The 21,048-nt window shown below is 44.0% G+C and overlaps 1 protein-coding gene across 3 annotated transcripts in view; it reads right to left on the reverse strand.

The window, feature by feature from the left end:
• Nucleotides 1-1,499: 1,499 nt before the first annotated feature.
• PTGR1 (prostaglandin reductase 1) overlaps nt 1,500-21,048 on the reverse strand; it is a 29,586-nt gene continuing 10,037 nt past the window's right edge. The window contains exons 2-11 of one of the 3 annotated variants that reach the window (XM_073345616.2): nt 19,447-19,633; nt 18,341-18,456; nt 13,450-13,495; nt 12,424-12,483; nt 10,435-10,599; nt 8,978-9,095; nt 7,608-7,763; nt 4,695-4,800; nt 3,328-3,446; nt 1,500-2,317 (exon numbers count right to left, since the gene is read on the reverse strand). In XM_073345616.2, the coding sequence (XP_073201717.1) occupies nt 2,207-2,317; nt 3,328-3,446; nt 4,695-4,800; nt 7,608-7,763; nt 8,978-9,095; nt 10,435-10,599; nt 12,424-12,483; nt 13,450-13,495; nt 18,341-18,446 (987 nt within the window). In that variant the 5' untranslated portion in view covers nt 18,447-18,456; nt 19,447-19,633 and the 3' untranslated portion in view covers nt 1,500-2,206. Of the gene's footprint in view, nt 2,318-3,327; nt 3,447-4,694; nt 4,801-7,607; nt 7,764-8,977; nt 9,096-10,434; nt 10,600-12,423; nt 12,484-13,449; nt 13,496-18,340; nt 18,569-19,446; nt 19,989-21,048 lie in introns of those variants that run through there. The other 2 variants (XM_073345617.2, XM_078852949.1) reach the window with 2 other exon arrangements.

The following is a 21,048-nucleotide window of genomic DNA, read 5'->3' on the forward strand; positions in this document are numbered from 1 at the left end:
CTCACTCCAAGAGCAGTGTTTACCTTTTGCTCCTCTTGAGTAGCAATCAAAAGCACAAAGGGAAAGTGAGGCAGACACAAGCTTCATAAATTACAAACGATTCCTGCTGTCACACTGTTGAACTCAGCTGACTAGAACTGGGAACTTAGTGTGACATCTTGTGCATTAATTCATCACATAGCAACCTTATAATAAGTTGGTGGCTAGGAGGTTTTATTGCATGGATCATCAAACTTAATAGTTTAGTACTGCATTCCCTAGCACAAATCAGCATAGGTAGAATTTACAGATCAAGTTTAAAAAAAAAATTGCAAAACCTGTCAAGGCTGACCTATTATAGGAAGATATTCTTTTTTTTAGAAGATGTGTCCTGGTCTCCCATTCTTCTTCAGCAAGAAGGCAGAGCTGTATTTGTGGGAGTGGGCCAGGGCTTGCTTTCAGCCAGAATTACTTGCTATCTCTTCATCAAGAGCAGTGGAGCTGCAGGCTGTAATTCTCATTGACTATCAAAGTTGTGCTTGAGTCTTTTTTCCTAGATAACTCTTAAGCTCTCAAGCCTGTGTTCCTTGGCAATAGGTGAGTCAACTGCCCTAACCTTCAGGCTCTTTGTGAAGTTAAGATAGTTGTAGTGCACTGACAACTGGAAGGCTAAAGATGTATTCTTTATACCACATGATAGTTAAGAATCTAGCAGGGATGTTTGCTATTGCCTTAGTGTCAGGCATAGGACACTTCAGGTTTTTTCTTTATAAGATGTTGACTTTGGACTCCATTGGGCTTCCTGGAGCCCATGCAGAACCTAATCTGTCTTGGCAACAGGGGCTGTTGCCTAATTTTAAGGTGCATTAGCTGCTGTAGCACTTAATACATTCAGTATTCATTTATCTGTGATAGCCAGTAGAGCTAATATAATAAGCCCCCACTTGGATGATGTGAGCATGCTGTGTGAACCTTTTTAGTTGCCAGGTAAAAGGCATCAGGCAGTCTGTTTACACCTTATTCATCATTTTTAGGGGCTCTGACCTCCCTGTTGTCTCCATAAAGTTTGCTGTTTCTATGTGCACCTGCAGATGGGGAGCTCTGATGTTATTCAAGGTACTTACTACTACAAGCTCTCCATCTTAGGCTATATTCAATATCTTTGAGTTGAGCACTTTTGTCTATCTGGACCTCACTTACTCTTCCACAACACAAGAGATAGTCTTAGGCACTCAGCTCACAGGAGGTAAAGGCATGTGACCACTAAGTTCCTGCAGAATTTCCTAGATGTGGATATATACTTGTCCTAGTGAATATGAAGAGCTGTTTGAGTTTAAAATAAGGAGTTGTTCTCAAATTGATATGGTGGGTATGGTCTAAGGGAAGGGGGTTGTATGTAAAACAGATGGGAAAAGGTTCAGGTTAAATGACAAAGTTGGCAGATGTCAGGCTTTCCCAAATTAATCTGGAATTCATAGCTGATCAGTCAGGTTATTTATGCACAAAAACAAAGTCAAATATTGCCACTCCATGTAGTCAGTTTATTGTCAAGATAAGAACAATTTTGTTAATCTTATTGATAAACACTAGTTGAATATTTGACCATTTAATGGGTGATCTTTCTTTGCATGACAATACAGTATTAGAACAGCTCTAAACTACTTCATCAGATTACTCCTGGGCTATATGTTGCTGTGACTCTGACAAGCATGTTATTAGCTACAGAATAAAATCTACATTTTAAGGGGATCTAGTACAAATCTAGTTAAATAACTGTAGCGCAGAGTATTTAAAAGATTGCAGTTGACTTCTGCTCTCTGCATGGACCTTAGTTCACATCAGGCTGTCAAGCAGCTCAGTTAAGGTTACCTGCATTTTAAAAAAGTCAGATCCTCAGTATAAAGCCATATAGCAGCACTGAAAGTTTACCTGGCTGGCAATTTTCAAAATACCCATAAATTAGTAGAGTAGTGCATTCTTATAAGCCTCAATCACATTTATCAATGAGGACTGATAAAAGCTGTGATAAAGTGGATTAATTGCATAACTGCAGGAGCAACAATTTGTTGTAGCATTGTATTTGAAGAAGCCAATTGGAGACTTGTCTAATTTGAACATAATTTTTAATGGGCTAAAGTATTTAGTGAATTATGGCTGAACATTTGGTGACAAGATAGACAAGCTATTTATTGGTATGGCTTTCCTCATGGAACAAACCACATGCCCTTTACACTTTTACTACTGCTTTTCCAAGGTTTTCTCCCTTTAACATTCCCATGAAAGCTGCTGGCATTTTTTCAAATCCTTCAGTAACATGTTCTTCACACTTAATTTTCCCCTGTGGAAAGAGAAACAATTTTTACTCAACTTTTACTGTGCAGGTGGTCTAAACTGTAGCTAGATCCATTCAACTCATAATTCCTAGCAGCTGATGTGAACTGTGGTAGCTCTGAAGTCAATGGAGTTGTACCTGTTTACATCAGCTAAAGAGCTCACCTTTTGAATAAACAGTAATGTCTGTAGTGAAGTTTTTGGTTTATTTTAGTGACCTCACCATTAAATACTGATCAGCAAAAGTGATTTAAACATGGTTGCTGCTTTTGGTGGCCCACCTACCATTGTTCCTCTGACTGATGCCAAATTCCCTAAGGATCAGTTACTTCTGCAGAGACTAGCTGCAATAGGTCTAACAGAACTCAGTCTTCAGGTGTGGAGCATTAGAACTCCAGAAACAAGATTTCTCTTCCTCCCCTAGTAAGTGCAGTATTGCCAACATCAAGTGTTCAAAAGCTGTAATAGGCCCCACAACAACTTTATGGTTCTTTGATGCTTAGTGTTGTCTTTAGGGCTCATTTTCAAGCTTTTCTGCAACCAAACTGAGGTGGTTTAAAAAAAAATTCACAAAAATTGGCCATGCTGTTAGTGGAGGGGGAAGGAATAGAGCAAGTACTTCAGATATTTGCCAGGTGGCAAAAAAGGCAAAGTAGTTGGACTAGTTTTGAAGTGGGTCTTAAGAGACTTGCACTTATGTTTAGGGATATCCCTGGCCCCCTTCTCACTCATCAGTTAACTGACCTTACAGTAGAGATGAGCTGAGTTTGGTACGTTGCCCCTTCATTTTTGGCCAAGCATAGTTTTGACTGCTGCATGCACTCTTCCTCTTCTGTATTGTGTTCAGCATGGTTTGACTCTGCCTCTCCCCCTACACACAACCCCTGCTTGAGGGACATGTTGGGTATGGAAGAGCAGTGTATGACAGCAGACTTGACTCTTGTTAGTGTAGTCTTTTGTAAAGAAGGAAATAGCAGCATAAGTTCAGACTAGTCTGAGAAACTGTCCATTTCTTACCTCAACAACCCATCTTAACAGTATCTTCAGGGCCTCCTCACGCTTGTGATTCCACCGAGAGACAAGAAATCCTTCCATGCAAAGCTCATTGAAGATCATTGGAATCTGAACATAAGGTCCTGTTGGAAATGGTAATAGACAAAAGAGCAGTAATATTACTTGGTTTAAAACCAAACCAATCTGCAGTAAGGAGAAGCTGAGATGCTGGTAAAGCCAAGTTAGTCAGTGTGTCATCAGCCCCAGGCTGCACTTCTTGACCAGATTGGGCCCTGCACAAAATTGTGATACTGGTGGTGCAGACCACCCCTCCCCATAGGCCAGTGGTTAGAGCACTGACCAAGGAACCTGGAATGTCAGACATTTAATTTTTTTTATTCTCTCCTTACCCCTCCCCCCCAGTTCCCATTGATTTCAATTGAGTTGACAGTACTTAATATCAATACAAATCCCACCATAAAAGTAAAACCATCTAAAGCCCTAGGGAAAGAACTTTTCTATCTAGATAGCTGAACTATGTAATCAGCTTTGCTAGAGAAATAGCATGTATCAGGCTGTTTTACCATTGCTGTTTAATTTAGAACATTAAGTAAATACCACCCTAAAGATAAAGTTGGAATTCTTGAAACAACCCAGCTCATCATTCTCTACTGCCCTCTAGTGGTGTGCAAGAGTGACTCAGTCTCATTTAAATCCCATACTAACTGTCACCAGGTCTGTTACAGTGAGTTCTCTGGTTGTACTCTGCAAGGGATTCCTTTCTTGCTGCTGCTATTTTAGGTGAGAGGTCCAGTCACTGCTTTTGCTGAAAATTAGTAATTTGCACTTCTTGGACAGTTATTTCTATGGTGGTTGCCCATCACTACTCTCTTCCCCATTCCTGTTAAACCAATGTTCATTTCCCCCACATCATCTTGGTAGATAAATCTCATTGTCCTATTGTCCATCTGGAACTATTTAATGTTAAATATCAAAGATCAGTTATTATTGAAGTGAGGAGTTCTCCCATTTGAGGGATATCTCCATCCCTTGCCATATTCATTCCTATTTACTCAGATGCAGCTTTTGACTACAATGAGCCTTGCTGTTTCTGTGAAGCTTTACCATTCCATGGTGGGAAAGGGCCATGAACTAAGTTTGTTCTGTTTTAATTCTGGGCAAATACATCTTTTTTTTTTTTTTGAGGCACAGAATACAAGATTGATTAACTTTGTCCTAAAAATACAGCATGGGGGATGAATTTGCTTGACAAAAATATATATTTTAATTGAGGGTTTGTTTCACATTGAAGCAACATAAAAGCCATTAAAAGAATTCAAAGAGGAAAGTTTTATTTTTTTCACCATAAAAACTGACCAAAAGCCTCATACCTTTCTGGGGCACTGTGTCATTGTATCCAGAGATGGCTCCGCACACAGCAATCCGGCCAAATTTCTTCATTTGATTCAGAACAATACTTGAAAACTCTCCACCCACCTAAAGTAGTCAGAACATAGATAAAGTGACATAAAACCTATATTGATCATTGGGGGCTGAACTTGTAAATGTTTAAGCATGTACATAACTTTCATGTGAGTTATCCCATTGAGCAGTGCAGATCTAATGAGGGGTTAGTTGCTAGAGTGAAGTTACTCATAAGCTTAAGTGCTTGTAAGAGCAGGCCCTTATTTGGAAGTGTTTGACTCAGAAGCACTGCTCTGCGCCCATCTCTGCTATATGTTATTTCACAGTTCTAGAATATCAAGACTGAGGGTCAGGGTCCTATGGGCATGCAGTTTCCTATTTAGATAGCATTTTAAAAATACATAAGAGGACATAGTACCTGCCCTGAAATGTTCATCTAAATTAGATGAAGGACCAGGAAGAGATTGAATTTGAGAGCAGCAAGATGAACACCTTGGATCTAATTTAATATCAACCTGGAAAGGTGAGTGAGGTTAAACAGAGGCATGGTATGAGAAAGGAGGTGGATGGTTAGCAGGTGAAGTCTAACTAGAAGCAGAGTTTTTTAGGAAGGGTGTGTGTGGGGGGGAAAGCAGCTGATCTAGGGCAAATGTGAAAAGGGGAGTGGACAAGAGGAAGGCTTTGCTGGCAGAGTGCAGGTACAAAGGGACTTAGAAGACTAAGTGCTAAGAGGTAAACTGGGCAGGATCTTGAAAGTAGCACCAAAATACCAAGCAAGAATTTCTGCTGACAGTATTATATTTACAGTATATCCCATTAGGACTCCAGCACTGGAATGATCAGATCTTCCAAATGGCCTGCCTGGTGCAGGAGTGCTAATTATTTAAACCATTAGACAAACGGTAGTAAGCTACTGTTCCACAGCTTTCTCAAAGGAGTCTGTGCAAGAAGTATTTTGTAACATCCTCTCCTCAGCTTGACAAAGCTTCACTGGCATCATGCTTTTTCCATTTGCTTGGCAAAATATTGAATATTTTTCTGTGTGTTTCTAAGTGGAGATGTTTTCATTTGTGCACCAGCTGTGCTGATGTCAGCCCGCTTCTGGGAAAAGGCTGTAAATCCTGCTCCATAGCCAAGCTATTTCCAGAGGTCATGCCCTGAGCATTTTAGGGGAGTATTAACACTGTGTTTCTTTCATCCTTACCACCCTCCCCGCATATGGTCTCAGCTGTTGACTTTCATTCAAACAATATGTCCATAGGGCGGCTACTTTCCAAATGCTCACCCAACATCTGCAGGGCACCAGAGACACTGTTGACTGGGATTTAAAGGTATGGTGTGAGATCATGTCAGATGGGAGCCTAGGCTTTACCTTAACCAGTTTGGATCTACGAAAGAACAACTTGCCTTGACTAGAGCTTTTGAAAGTATTATTACACCGAGCGAAATCAATCTAGCTCATGCAGTCTAACACGCCTAATTGAGGCAAAGGCTGAATAGCTAGAATCTGCTAGAACTGAAACATGGTTGATGTAGTCATGGTACTGATGGCTATTTTCCCAACCTGCCACCCAAGATGTGTGTCCAGGGCTCTGTCACCCCTAGATGGACAGGTCCTCCACTGCTGAAAGTCAGTGGAGTGCCACCAAATGGAATGCATCTACACCAATTTACCATCTAGCTCAGGATGACTAAGTGTCTTCCATGATGAAGCCACACCTTATTATGAATAAGGGCATATGCTTGTCAAGAAAACCTATGAAGATAAAAGGTTTTTTTTTAAATCTGTAATTGACATTTGGGGACTTTTCCATGTTGCTGGAAGGGAGGGGCAGGGGATGCATTGTGATGGTAACCATTTTCCCTGAAAACGTTGAGGGCTGCCAAATCGGGGCAGGAGGGACCATTAAGTGAGCAAGAACACTTATCGGAGCCAATGGTTTGTCAGGGATTTCTTGACTGCTTTGATCTTTCTGGGGAAAAAAAGTCAGAGCCGCTCACTGGCTTAAGAATTGCTGTGTTGTGCTGCTTTTCCCACTGCCTTTGCAGAGGCTGAAGGGAGAAAGCTGTGGTGGTGAAGAGTCATGCTGGCCTTCCTGAGCCAGCGGGCAGGTGAAGGAGTTGTTTTAAACTATTAGTTATGCTTTTAGTTTTATACAGTTTCTATAGTAATACTAGGAGCATTTTGATTATAATGAGCCAGCATGTCTATTTTGCTTTTTTAAATTCATTGTAGCTTGTCCTATTATTTTATGCTAGTGCTACATATTAGATCATTGTGCTAGGTACCGTACAGACAGGGAGACCGTCCCTGCCCCCAAAACCTTACAATCTAAACGGAGCCAAAGAGCAGAATAAAAGAAGTGCTGTTATCCCCATTGTATAGCTGGAGAACTGAGGCACAAAGAGATCAAGTAATTTGCCCATTGTCACACCTAGATCTAAACCTAGATCTACCAAGTCACAGTCAAGTGGCTTAAATACATGACCATCCTTCCACTGTCCGAACCCCTCAGACCTGCCGCTGACACGCAACCTTAGATTAATTTTACATATAGCCAAAGTACAACTTTCCTCTCCCTATCCCCAAACAGTGAAAGCAAGAACAATTGTGCAAATCAACTCCCTGTTTCAGCGTTATTCCTCCTTTCCAATGCTCCTGAACTGGAACTTCAGAATTTCATGAAAACACAGGCCAGCAGTTTTTGCTAGCAACTAGGAATTTGAAAGGGAAAACTGAAACAGCGTGAGCCCTGACCTTCTCTAATGGGGCTATTTCTCACAGGATGAGGCCACAACATTCCAAGTGCACATGCACGTCAGAAAGATGTGGACTTTTGCAACAAGCTGCACTCTTGCCAATCCTAGTTTGAACTCACGTTATCAAAGTAGCAGTCGTAGCCAGCGGGTGAGGCCTTTCTCAGTGCTTCTTCCAAGGATCCTACAGCCTTATAGTTAAAGGCTTCATCAAAGCCAATCTGTTTCAGATAAGCAACCTTTTTATCTGAGCCTGCGCAGCCAACCACTTTACAACCCTGGAGGAACAGAAAATACATCTTAACTCACAGGTGGTTTCAGCATAAAATACAAGATACAAATGAGATGCTACATGCCACCAGACAGTAGAGCCTGCAACTCACCTTTTCCTTCCCCTGCACAGCTTTGGAATGCTGCAGGTTCCCTACATCCCCAGCTCCCACTGCCTTGAGTTGCCCTGTGAAAGCTGATCTCCCCTACTTCTCTTTGCCCTGCACAGAAAGTAGCCATCAGGCAACATGGGACTTTGAACTGCTACACTAATGTATTTTATAGATGTTCCGTTAGCCTCTGTGCTTTAGCTACAGGGATCTTAAAAAGGAAGATTGTCATTTTCAAGGATCCATCACTGAATGGGTTAAATTTATGACATATGACAAGCCACATTTCAGACCATTTCTCTTTGTGTTAACGACAGAGAAAAATGTTTCTAGAAGTGTGTACACTCTTCCCTTTTCCCCCCAACATTTTAATCTCCTGTAAGGCAGGGGTTCTCAAACTTTTTCTTTCTGAGTGCCACCACCCCTCCCCCACCCCAGCCCATGCTATAAAAACTCCAGGGCCCACCTGTGCCACAACTGTTTTTCTGCATATAAAAGCCAGGGCCAGTGTTATGGGTTAGCAAGCAGGGCAATTGCTCAGGGCCCCATAACACAGGCCCCCACAAAACTAAGTTTTTTAGGCTTTGGCTTCAGCCCCAGGGGGCAGGGCCCCAAGCTTCAGCCCTGCATGGTGGGGCTATGGCTTTCTGCCCTGGGCAATGAGTCTAATACTGGCCCTGGTTGGCTGCCCCCTATAACTTGCTTGTGGCCTTCCCAGGGGACCCCAGGCCACTGATTGAGAACTACTGCTGTAAGGTACATATATTGTATGTTGTTGACAGGTGAAGACTGGCTTGTGGTGTAGTGACAATGGAGTGATCCTCTACAGCTAAACACACGCTATGGGGTAGGGGCCAACTGCCAACTCAGGGGCAGCTAGGGCCACTGACCAGGAATGCACGTGCTGTATCACTGGCTCCGGAGAGTGCTGGTTGCAAGGTTTGCAGCAGCTGAATGATAAGTGCAGGCAGGAGTTGGTCATGGCATATTTTATTTATTCCCTGGGGCAAGTCCGCTCTAAGAGACACTGTCCCCCTTCCTCCTAAGCATGCAAATCCCTCCACTCCTCTCCTTAGTCTTTGGTGTTCATATGAACAATTCAAGCCACTCACTCCGATTTTAGCAATCTGCCCCACCACTGAACCCACAGCGCCAGCTGCTGCAGTAACCAGCACCGTGTCTCCTGCTCTTATCTTGCAGATCTCAAATAGGCCGAAGTATGCAGTGAGGCTGAAAGAGGAAGGAAATGATCAGTGGAGATTGGTGGAGACATTACAAACACAAAGTCGGGTCATGCTTCATGTAGCTTCCCAGGGGAGGGGATATCTCATCCCATTACAGATTCTTTTTCCTCATTCTATATGAAGTACTAGAAATTATTTATAATGTGTACAAAATCCATTCAAGCTATTTGAATGTGGAAAGCTACACATCTTGCCCATTTTTAAAATAAATGTTAAGAAGCTTCTGTTCTGCACAGATCACAAATAGCAAGCTGAAAGCTTTCCATGGGGCTTGTCCTTCTACAAATATAGAGGTAAGAAAAGAAGTAAGTTAGGAGGAAGTAGGCAACAGAAAGCATGAGTGGAATGGAATTTCTTCTGTATTTAGGGCAGGGTCACCATGAACAGTAGGTCTGTTCAATAGGTATAGATGTGCTTTTGATGCTGCTATTTGACTGTAGAATTCTACAGCTGCATATGTTTCCATCTTTGTGCAAACTCTGGAAATACGGAGAAATCAGCGGAGCAAGATCAGTATTTTATGAACCCTGGCTAGTTACTACTGAAATCAAAAGGAGTCCCTTCCATCAACTCTAATGCCTGTTGGACTGGGCCCTTGGCCTGCTTTTTAATTCCAGCCAGGGGTGAAACTAACTTAAAGGATTTACTGGTACGCCGGAGTCCTCAGCAGGGGGTGGCTCCTCAACCGGAAGAAGTGGGGCCTTTAGCACCCCAGGCCCTTTAAATCAAGATTTAAAAAGGGCCCTGGGCTCCAGCTGCAGTAGTGGCAGCTGGGAGCCCCGGGCCCTTTAAATCACCCCTGGAGCTACCAGCTGCAGAGGCGGCTGGTGGCTCGGGGGCCATTTAAAGGGCCTGGGGCTCCAGCCGTCGCTACCACCCCGGGCCCTTTAAATCTCCACCGGCTCTGGCAGCGGGGCTCTGGTGGCAATTTAAAGGACCCGGGGCTCCAGCCTCTGCTGGGAGCCTCAGGCCCTTCAAATTGCCGCCTGGGGAAGCCGGTCTGGTACGGTGTACCACTCTTGCCGGTACACCGTACTCGGGCATACCAGCTTACTTTCACCTCTGATTCCAGCACAATACTCTGGCCCCATCACCATAGGGCCAAGAAGCAACTGTGTGGGCTCCAAGTAAGGAAAAAAGAGGCTCCAAATGGAGATTTAGAGCTATAAGCCTCCCACCCACAGGATGGGTCAAAATTCAGTCCCTCTTCAGAGGCAAGAGCCTCTCAGAGCATGTGGGGCATGGTAGAGCCTGCACACAGATGGCTGGAAATCTTAATGCAGCGAAGTTTGGTTAGTCTTTATATAGCATGAGCTATGACTTACCCTGGCATGCCAATTGTCCCAAGAGCCAAAGATCTGGGAATCTTTTCCGGCCAAGGAGGAAGCAGCTGTAGATCTTTCCCATCAGAGATGAAGTGAGTTTTCCAGCCTGAATTAGCCACAACATAGGTCCCTACTGGGTAGGTGGGATTCTTGCTTTCCACAACTCTGAGAAGACAAACGAAAGCCACACTTTACAAACAGCTCCTTCTCCCTAGCTTTACTAAATATTTACGTAGGGCTAACACATGGGGTTATGAGAGGGTTAGGAGGAAATGCTCCCTCTAGGCAGATGAACACAAAACTAGCTACACTGCACATTTCCTGCACCTTTTTCTGAAACAGCTGGTACATGGCCATAGGAATTACCACACTGGATCAGACCTATGCGCCTAATATATGTTAGGGAGGATCCCAAGCCAAAACTCTGATTGAAACACCAGTTCAGTTTGAATCCTGAGTTGATCCCTGCAGCTGGGCCAGAAGGCGAGAGGAAGGTTGGGGAAATGGTATATCACAGGGGCAGAGGAGAAGAGGCAGTTCCTTATTCAGTAAACCAGGTCCCTTTTCAAAGGCTGAAGGCATTTCACCTTCTAAAGGCTGCTCCTGTTTTAGGACAGGAAGGGCTCTTTAAGAACAGCCTGAAAACTATTGGCTTGGGACCCTAATAATGAAGATATTCAAACAAAAACAACAAAATTCAGCAGAAGATGCACACAATCCTTTGGCACCAGACACTGCAAATTCCTCAGCTCGTTTCAAATGAAGCGTTACAACTATGGATGGTACCTGACCTCTCGCTCAGAAGATTAGGACTTAAATTTCCTCCCAACCTCTCGTTTCCCCACACAGGACCACAAAGAAGTCTGATGATGATGGAGACAGTATAGCATTCCTTGGCAACGGTGAAGTCACAATACGCCTTATCAGCAAAAGGTGGCTTAAGAGTATTCTCAGCTGGAATTGCTGACTGTACCGTTCCTGGGTGAACAATTACACAGCACGTCCTACATACAAGAGGACACTTCAGGATATGACCACTTGTGCAATGTTAGCCTTTCCTGCCCTGTCTTGTAAGAACTCCCTTCAATGGCATTGCTCATGTGAGAAACACAAGTAAGGGTTGTTTCAAGGCCTCCGAACAAACTCTTAAGTAGGACTAGAAGGCAGTACAGCTTCACAGGGCGTACTTGCTTTCTGACAGGTTACAGACTGATAAAGAAAGCAGCTGCCAGGAAATGTGGGGCCACCCAGAGAAGTATTGACTAAAAGGTGTAGCCAGTTGCAATTCGTAATGAAAAATGTTTGATATGCCAAGCAACCAAACTTAGCCAAATTTACTGTCTAAAAACAAAAACAGCACAACACAAAAAGGAGATATACGTACCCTCCTTCCCGGATGCAATTCTTATCTCACAGCATGTCTTCCTTACACAGAAGGTGTGCCTCAATGATACACCCCCAGAACCACTCATATTTATATCATGGCTGATTACAAGTTAAAAAGCACCCTATACATCATCTAAGATCTAACCCACCAGTTCCTTAACTACTTTTTCCGCACCTTTCTCTCTCTCTCTGTTTTGGATAGCACATTCCAAACAAGTTGGACATAGAGGTACATCCCAACCTCTGCTTGGACCCATCATTTCTGTATCTTGTCTTTGACAGCTTTCCTAATGCCAATTTGCTGACTTCAGATTCGCAAAGTGTTGTGGGATACTTAACATGCGGGAACAGAATCATGGGGAGACCATAAGGCATACCGTTAACATAACTTCTCAACACTTTATGTATATAATGTATATTATATTAGTATTGTGTACATAATACCTATTAATGTGCTGCATTGGCTAACAGAAAGTAATATAGGCTGCATGCAGTCATCTCTGAAAAGTGATGCTGTACCTTCTCTAGTGCTTTGAGTCTCTTGCATGGAAAGATGATAGTGAGTTAGGAAAAAAGAAATCAAGCAACTAACGAAGACCTTACCTAGCCACTTGACTGCCTATCATGATGTCTCCCTCTTTCATGATTCTCCCACTATAAGGTCTGAAACACACAAAATGGAGATAGAGCCTTAATTAAGTGCAAAATAGTCACAACAGATTATTGTCCATTGTCTGATTAAGACACAGTGCACCGAGGGTCTCACTGCTGACTCTGCCAGATATCTGCAGAGAGATAGAGAGTTACGTTCTCAATTTAACAAAAATAAAATATGGTTCCTAGCCAACCACCCATGAGTGGAGATGCCCTTTGATCAACTACCGTGCCTGGATAATTTATTACAAAATGCTCATCCCCTGCCATTACGAGGTTACAGTTACAATTAGAGAACCCGGCTAGTACCTTCAAGATAAGGCACGGGTCAGGGACTCAGAAGAACTGGGTTTAATTCCTGGCTCTACCACAGACTTCCTTTGTGACTGTAATCTCTCTGTGCCTCAGTTCCCCATCTATAAAATGGAGGTAATAACACTTCCATTCTCATGCCCCTTGTCTGTCTATTTAGACTAAACTCTTCAGGGCAGGGAGTGTCTCTTGCTGAGTGTATGCACAGCACCTAGCACGGTGGAAGCCACTAGGTTCTGTTGGAATATAAATAGTAATAACAACAACAATTAGGACTTGCAGCATAGATGAACAGAACTGCGTTTCACCTGAGTTTCTGAACGGTCCATTAAAATTTAGTAAAGCCCAGTGACATTCTATGGCCATAGTATAGTTATTGCACAGTTCAGTCCGGTCTACTCTGCATGACTGAACTGCGCTTTAGCCTTATGTTGTGGAAGTGGGGAGGATACTGTGTTGTAACTAGGGCCACCAATGTGGTAGTTGCTACAGTGTCAAAGGGACTTTGGTGAAGCCAAAGGTGGGGCTTTGGTGTTTGTATAGGGCAGGCAGCCCCTGAGAAGACCGTGGAAAGCCAGAGGCTCTAAATAAGCACTGCTTTTAGGATTCAAGTAGCAATTCAAAGTAGTAAACTAAACTAAAAAGGAAGAAAGAAAAGCGTACCTCATGTAAGGATCAACACTGAGAAACACAGCTTCAAACAGCACATCTGCAATAAAAAGGATTAGCAATTACATTAGGACCTACAGTAAATAAATATCAAATGTTACAAGACAGTGCACTGACCTATCACAGAGTGCTCTGGATTCCCTTTGCAGAGCTACTAAGCTAAAGTGACAGAGATCAAATCAAGTTTCTAGGCTTTGTCTAAGTTACTGCTACACTGTTAGCAGAGAAGGCAAACAGACATAGCTTTCTGTTTTGTTTTTGAGACTGTTGTGGAAGGAAGGTTTTTGGGACACACCTTTTCTCCTTAGCCGGTCTTCCTTTCCAGTACCCCAGGGATAGGCAACTATGGGCCATGGGGCCATATACAGCCAGCTAGATCATTTTATTTGGCCCACCATGGGTATAGCCACAGGTGGGCCCAAGTGGACCATCACCCACCCAGTTAGATTCCAGGCCCATCCAAATCAGAGCCTGAGAGGTGGTGGCTCTGCTTGCACCCAGAGGGAGGGAAGCAGCAAGAGGCTCTGGTAGCCCCGAGCAGAGGATGCTGAAAGAGGGAGGGTGGCGGCTCTTCCCACCATCCGGAGTAAGGGCCGGAGGAGGAGGCAGCTCCTTGATCACATTGGGATCCCTCCAGGATGGCCCTGGTGGACAGCGCCTGGGGTTACTGAGCAGGGGCTGTGCATCCCAGGTGGTGGGGACTGGGGCAGAGGTGGTGTCCAGGGGCATGGGCTTGTCCACATTCCTGAAGATTGTGGCGCTTAACATGGGCAGGCAGGTGTTTCTGCTGGTGGGCTCTTCTGCACCCTGAAAAAAGGTCAGCCAGTGAAGGATGTGTGTTTAACCTGGGGCTTTGGGGGTGGGGGGTTGTAGATAAAGGTTTGTATGTTAATTGTATGATAATTGTATGATCTATAAGGGGCTTGTATTGGGATGGCTGCCCCACTCCAAAGTAAAAGGGATTAAGAGCAGTTGAAGGAGGCTGGTGAGGTTGTTGGCGCCAGGTGTGGCTGGCTTAATCAGTCCACAGCTGGTCTGGATAAAAGGGCTATGGGGGCCAGGAGACAGAGGAGTCTCACCCTAGCCCTGGAGTAGGAAGGGCTAGCTGCTGGGAGCAAGGTTTTGAAGCTGAGCAGTGCTGGAGAAAAGGGCAAGAGGAGCTGGGGAGCTCCAGACTGGTAAACTCCTAGGCTGCAGACTTTGGTGAAGGCCTACAAAGGTACTGGGGCTACAGAGGTACACCCTGGGAATAGGCAGAGGCAGCTGGTCCTAACCCCTTGCAGTCCGCACCAGTGAGCGGGGGGCTAGATGATGACTGGCAGTTGCCATTGAGGCAAGGTGGGTTTAGAGGGTTGGGGCTCCCCTAGGAGGGGAGACCCAGAAAGTGGGGCTACTGCAGGGGCAAAACTCTGAGGTAAAGGGCACTGGGGTCCAGGAGGGACACGGAGGGGCTTAGACAGGTGAGACACCAGCCAGCAGAAGGTGCTCTGGAGCTGGAGTGAGCTAAGTCCAGATGACCAGCAGGAGGTGCTGCACCGGTGAGTCATCATTCTGTTCTTACATTTAAGAACATTTTTACATGGTTAATACACAGATAATTGTATGCTAACATGCTGTACTGTAGCAAACTTTTTTAAGCTATGCAATATGTCGTCTCTACCAAAAAAAAAAAGTATGACCTGCCAAAAGGTTTCAGTGGATTCTGCAGCCCTTAGAATTGCCCATCCCCGCTGTATCCCGTTCCTTTGTAAGGGGCTCAGAAGTCCAGGCACCCAAACAGAGAACTCTTACCTTTTAAGACCCATGCATAAAACCCTTTATTCGCATTATTCAACCAACAGAGGGTGCAGACAGACCACATTCACCCACCCTTAGGCCCCAAGGCAGATTACTTTGGCCATAAATAGTAATACCCCATTTACTTTTTCTCTCTTAAATATCACGGAGGGGATGTTGTTTAGTAATTTTGGACCAGTTTGGTTTGTTTAACATTAGTGGTTTACAAGAACTAATGGTATTAGAAAAGTTAGCATTTCAAAGCAATGAATGCTGGGGCGTGGGGTGCAAGATTGGGGTTGGAAGTGTCTGTAATCAGTGACAGCAAGAGTTTGTTAATACAACCCAGACATTACAGAACTGTGCAAGTACATGAGAGCCAGAAAGTTAAACAGATTAGTCTCTTTGCATTCAAAGCCAACTTAAGTAGGGAAAATCTGCTTTAAAAAAAAAATTTAATCTAAAGGTATCCCCACCCACACTTTAAGGATTTAAAGGGGAAGGGAAATAACTAAGTTTTCTTAAATACATGCAGGAATGGATGTACATTTCAAACCTGCCATCTGCAACCATATCCAGATGTTTTAACATCTCTGATACTCTTAATCATGTAACAATATATTAGATAATGCTGCATCATATCTTAATGCTCAGATGCATGGCTAGTGCCGAAGGGCAAAGAAACACTTGTTGCAACTATTTATGTATTCAGATTGTTTAAAAAAACAAAAACAACCAATGCGCAATCCCAGGCACATACAGGTACATTCTCTGTCTCTCTGGGCAGGCAGTGTATTTAAAAATCCTGGATTTTTGTAAATTCCACTGGAATGACTGCTGGAAATGGCCAGGTAGTATGGAATGGAGAGGGGGGGGAAATAGTAAGCGTGACATGCATGGATGTTCACCAGAGATTGAAGAGGCAGGTCCATTTCTCCCCGGACAGTGTTGGGAGCAGCGCTTTAAAATGCAGAAATTCAGGAATATGACCTAGTCAATCAGGGGGACTTTTCTAACTTTGCCAACTCTGCTGAGCTATGTGTTATGGGTACAGTACGCAGACTATTTCTATAGAGCCTTACAAATAGATTGGATAGACAGCCATAGGAGACACGGCTCCCTCTCTCTGGGTTCAAAGCACTTTCTGCTATTGTAACCCCCTTAGGGTGTGTCTACACTGCAGTTAGACACCTACAGCTAGCCAGCGCCAGCTGACTCAGGCTCCCAGGGCTTGGGCTAAATGGCTGTTTAACTGAGGTGCCAACTTATGGGATCAGGCTGAAGCCTGGGCTTTAGGACCCTGTGAGATTGGAGGTCCCAGAGCTCACCAGCCACAATTATACAGCCCCTTAGAGCCTGAGTCAGCTGGCACAGGCCAGACGTGGGCATCTAATTACAGTGTAGACATCCCCTAGGGTTTAGAGGGCATGGCCTGTGAGGCAGAGGAAGCACTGGCTGTTCCAGGGGAGGGCTGGAAAGAGGGAGCACGACAGGGCTGCGGGTGTCTCTAGCTCCAGCTCTCCTGAGAGGAGCAAACCGGAGCTGGACCCAGTATCACTGCCGCCCAGAGCTGTATGGGGCTGTGAGTACTGAGGCTTGTGACCTTGCCTTGGGAATAAGGAGAGAGGCTGTAGCTAGCTACGTGGGGAGGTTGTCGCTCTGGATGGGTTTGCAGAGAACCGCAGAAGAGGGCACCAGAGGGGTTTGTTGGGGAAAGTTTACTGGTGCTGAAGATGACCAGGAGCACCCAAGATTCACTGCCGGACTGGAACTCTGCCCAGGACTCCCGAACTCTTGGTCTAGATGCACTGGTCAGTATCTGTCCCTGCATACTGGGGTACCATTGAGCCCGTAGGTCCACGTGTTGCATGTAACTCTGTTTTACTGCTCCCCCTATCTTCTCCCCCCGTTTTTCTCCATTCATCCCCCTGAAAACAAATATTTCCCTTTCCTAAATTGCATGCTACGCAGGGGAGAGGGGTGCACTTTTTTCTCCCTCCTCCCCACTGTAGGGGGTTTGGCGAAGGCGTGACAACTGCACACTTCTTTTTTTTTTAAATAAAAATCCAGACACGAGTGTTCCTGAATTAGGCCTGCCTTCTGGCTGGGAGCACAAGGCAAACTTCACACTTTGCTGTGTCAATAATAAGGCTTGAAACGTCTGGCAGATCCCTACTGGCTGGAGAATTAAACCTACTAGCCAGAAAAGCGATTAAGGACAGGTTTGAAGTGAGGGCAAAAGGCACCAGTGGGGTCCAGGAGCAATGTCCTGGTAAAAGCCCAGTCCCCCAGCTACTGGTATTTCTACCATGATGCTGTCCCTGCACCATGTTTAGGGCTTCCATCTTTCATGTCAATCTCTGGCTAGTAGGTGTTTCATACACTTGAAGTTCAAGCACTCTCTTGCTGCTGGAAGGGAAGAGTTTTCTGTATCTCTTCCCCAGTCCAGAGATTCCTGGTTAGTGTGCGGACAGGTGTCAACTACTCTACTCCTCTATTGCCTCTCTTTTAATTTTTTTTGGGGGGGGGGGACTCCTAGTGAATAATTTGAGCTTACGCACATCTGCCACTTTCCCAAGCAGCAGCACCAGAAGGAAAATGACATGATTTTCCATAATTTCTCTGCTGCCCACAGGGTTCTGACTAGAAGCAGTGAAAGTGACCAGTCTTGTTAATTTAATTCCCCTTCCCTATGATCAATCTCTGCCTGTCTGCAGACCGAGGAAGAGAACCTTCTGAACATGAATCAATATCCTGTTATCTTTACAACGTGATGATATAATGACGATGGCGTAACTTAAAAAAAAAAAAAAAAAACTTTGTTCCATAGGCTTCTGTACCTTAGGCAATGCGGAGCACTTTAGAAAATCCCGCCCTAAATGTCTGCTCATCCACAGGAGCACTGCTGAGCCAGGTATTCGGCACATGAAGCCCAGGGGATTCTTTGAGTCACATGACTCCACATCTTTGCCAGATCCAAGCCTGCTTGTACTTTTATAAAGCTCAGTTCACAGAAATGTATTAATTATTCTAGATTTACACACTGCACTGTGAGTAAAAAACAAAATATAGTCCTAACAACATCTACATGAAGGACCATTCTCCTTACCTCCATCCTTTAGCTTTGGCAGCTCTACCTCTTTCAGCTCAAAGTCACTTGTTTTGGGGAAGCCCTCAAAATGCTTTCTCAGCGTCCAAGACTTGGCTCTCACCATCCTGTACCACCTGCATGAGAAGACAGCACAATCAAAATCAAAACCTGGAATACAAATGGCTGCATGGCCATTCTGACACACACACACACACAACCCCACCCCCGCTGCAAGATTAGATATTGTCAGACACCCATGCCTGAGCATCTCCATCTCTGTGCTTAACAATTTCAGGCTAAGCACTGGCCCCATAAGCATGATAAGAGTTTGTCAAGTCTTTTATACTTGCACTTACCAAGATTTTTGGGGTTTTTTTGGGGGGGGGGGTTGGGTTTGTTTGTGTTTTTTTAGTACCTTTCCCTGCCTCAGTGAAGGATGCCCGAGAGCTGTCTTAGTTACTCCAGAGACCTTTCTAGTCCTAGAGCAGCCCAGGAACGGGAGGGCATAAAGGCGGCTTAAAGTCCTCTCAGCCCCCACTCCACTGGGCTGAGAATTCTTTGCCACAGTTCTTAAAGACACAGCACAGAATCTCATCCATGTATTCTAAAAGAAATCTAAAATGGTGGCAGCCTGATTGGTTCAAAATCCTCACAGGATTTTTCCTTATACCAGTTAAAACTACAATTTCAGCCTGGTTAAATAGACAGTGCTGAAAACCAATTGTTACCAGTTTTAGCCAAAGTTCAAATCACAGCTGCAAAGGCAAATAAAGCCTCTGTACATTTTTAACACTGATACCGCGGCTCACCCTTCCCCACACTTCTGCCAATAGGTAGTACAAAATAGATTGATACACTTGATAAACGCAGATTTTAATAACCAAATGTTTCAGACAATGACATCAGAGTTTCTCAAGTTTTAGAAGTACAACACATTAAACTGAGAACACCCTTAATTGTCCTGTTTTCCTAAGACAATCCAAGGGAACTTTCCCAGGTGAATCTTACACGTGTTTATACACAGATGCACAGCCTCTTTTATACCCTTAAAAAATTGAATGTATCCTCCCCTCAACAGAAGAAAAGGAGAAAAGTGGATACTTAGAGTAAAGATTTGAACTTACCAGCAGGAGCTGAAGAGAAGAACCAGGTGGTGGTCTGCTGGCTGCTTTTTTGTCAACAGGCTCAGCAGATCAGAGCAAAAGCCCAGTCAGAGACTGGAATAGCCAACGTCGGGATATCGAGGTTTCTTCTCTGCAAGGTGATCAGTCTCTCAGATTCTGGAACCTCAGCCTTTCCTCGGGTGGGAAACTAGTGGTAAAGATCTCTGCTTTTATCCACAATGGATATGAATTTCCCTTGCTCCGCCCCTACTGTGCCTATCTTCAAACCATGAGCAAATCAGGTTCACAAGTGATTTGACTTAGTCCAATCGAGTGTCAATTAGTTCATTTGTAGAAAACGCCCCAATTCAGCAAACAATAACTCCTAAAAGGGTCCCCCATGACTAAGCAATTCTAAATACACAGAACATTCGCAGGTCACCCTGACTGCTGATCCAGGAGTCCTCCAAAAAACACATTGCCTTTCAGACAGAGACACTGTTTTTGGGGCAGCTAGCAAGAGTTTGCTGGTCACAAGTCCAAAGGAGATATCGTCTCACTAGCTTTAATGGAAAGTCCAATACAAAAATCCAAAAATTAAAAAAGAATTAAAACCGGTCACTCGATGCATCCAACCATTAGCAAAACAAAAATGGGTCCAAACCTATGACACACACAACTATTACCACTCTATCGTTCTTATTCTCAAAGCAGGCCTATGTTTTAATCTGCTTTTGCAAACAAAGCAATTTCAGCAACTTTTCTATTTTAGAACTCGGTTCTGTTTTCACAAATTTTATTTTTAACCTATATCTTTTGGTCAAAATTTACTTTAAAGACCATCATAAGGAGAAAAAAAAAAAACCCAACAACCCTATTTATCTTTAACACATTTTTGTTTCCTGGGGCCCATGGGTAAAGTTTTCAAAAGCATCAAAATGATTTAGGAGCTGAAGTAAATTTCAGTGAGACTTAGGTTCTTGAGGCTTGGATCCTCAAAGGTATTTAAGGGCCTAACTCCCACTGATTTCATGGAAGTTAGGTGCCTAAATAACTGAGGATTTGGGTGTTTATTCCTTTTGAAAATGGGGCTTAAGCTTATAAAGTCATTTAGGCTCTTTGGAAATTTTGACCATATATACCTATATAGGCCTGTTAGTTCTAACAATAGTCTTTGATTATCCACCTAGTACTGCCACTCTCCTTTAGCAAAAAGAAAAGGAGTACTTGTGGCACCTTAGAGACTAACCAATTTATTTGAGCATGAGCTCTTGTGAGCTACAGCTCACTTCATAGGATGCATACTGTGGAAAGTACAGAAGATCTTTGTGTACTCCTTTAGGAGTCAACAAGTTGTTAAATATTAATAAGCTTTGGCACTTCACCACATTGTATTGAATTGCATGGTGTGAGAGGGACTCTGAATAGACTTCACTATCTTGGGCTTTACTGAGGGGCCCAATCACTCTTTCCTGTTACAATAAACACGCCCACCAAATTCAAAGTTTATGCAGGATTTAACAAGGTGAGTGAATCAGCACAAAGCACGAGGCCTAACTACAAACAAGCCAAGATAGCAGTATTAGGGAGTGGTGATTTTGCAGTTAAATGCTTTGCACTGAT

Source organism: Lepidochelys kempii, chromosome 5 (assembly GCF_965140285.1).
Source record: "Lepidochelys kempii isolate rLepKem1 chromosome 5, rLepKem1.hap1, whole genome shotgun sequence".
Classification (NCBI taxonomy): domain Eukaryota; kingdom Metazoa; phylum Chordata; order Testudines; family Cheloniidae; genus Lepidochelys; species Lepidochelys kempii.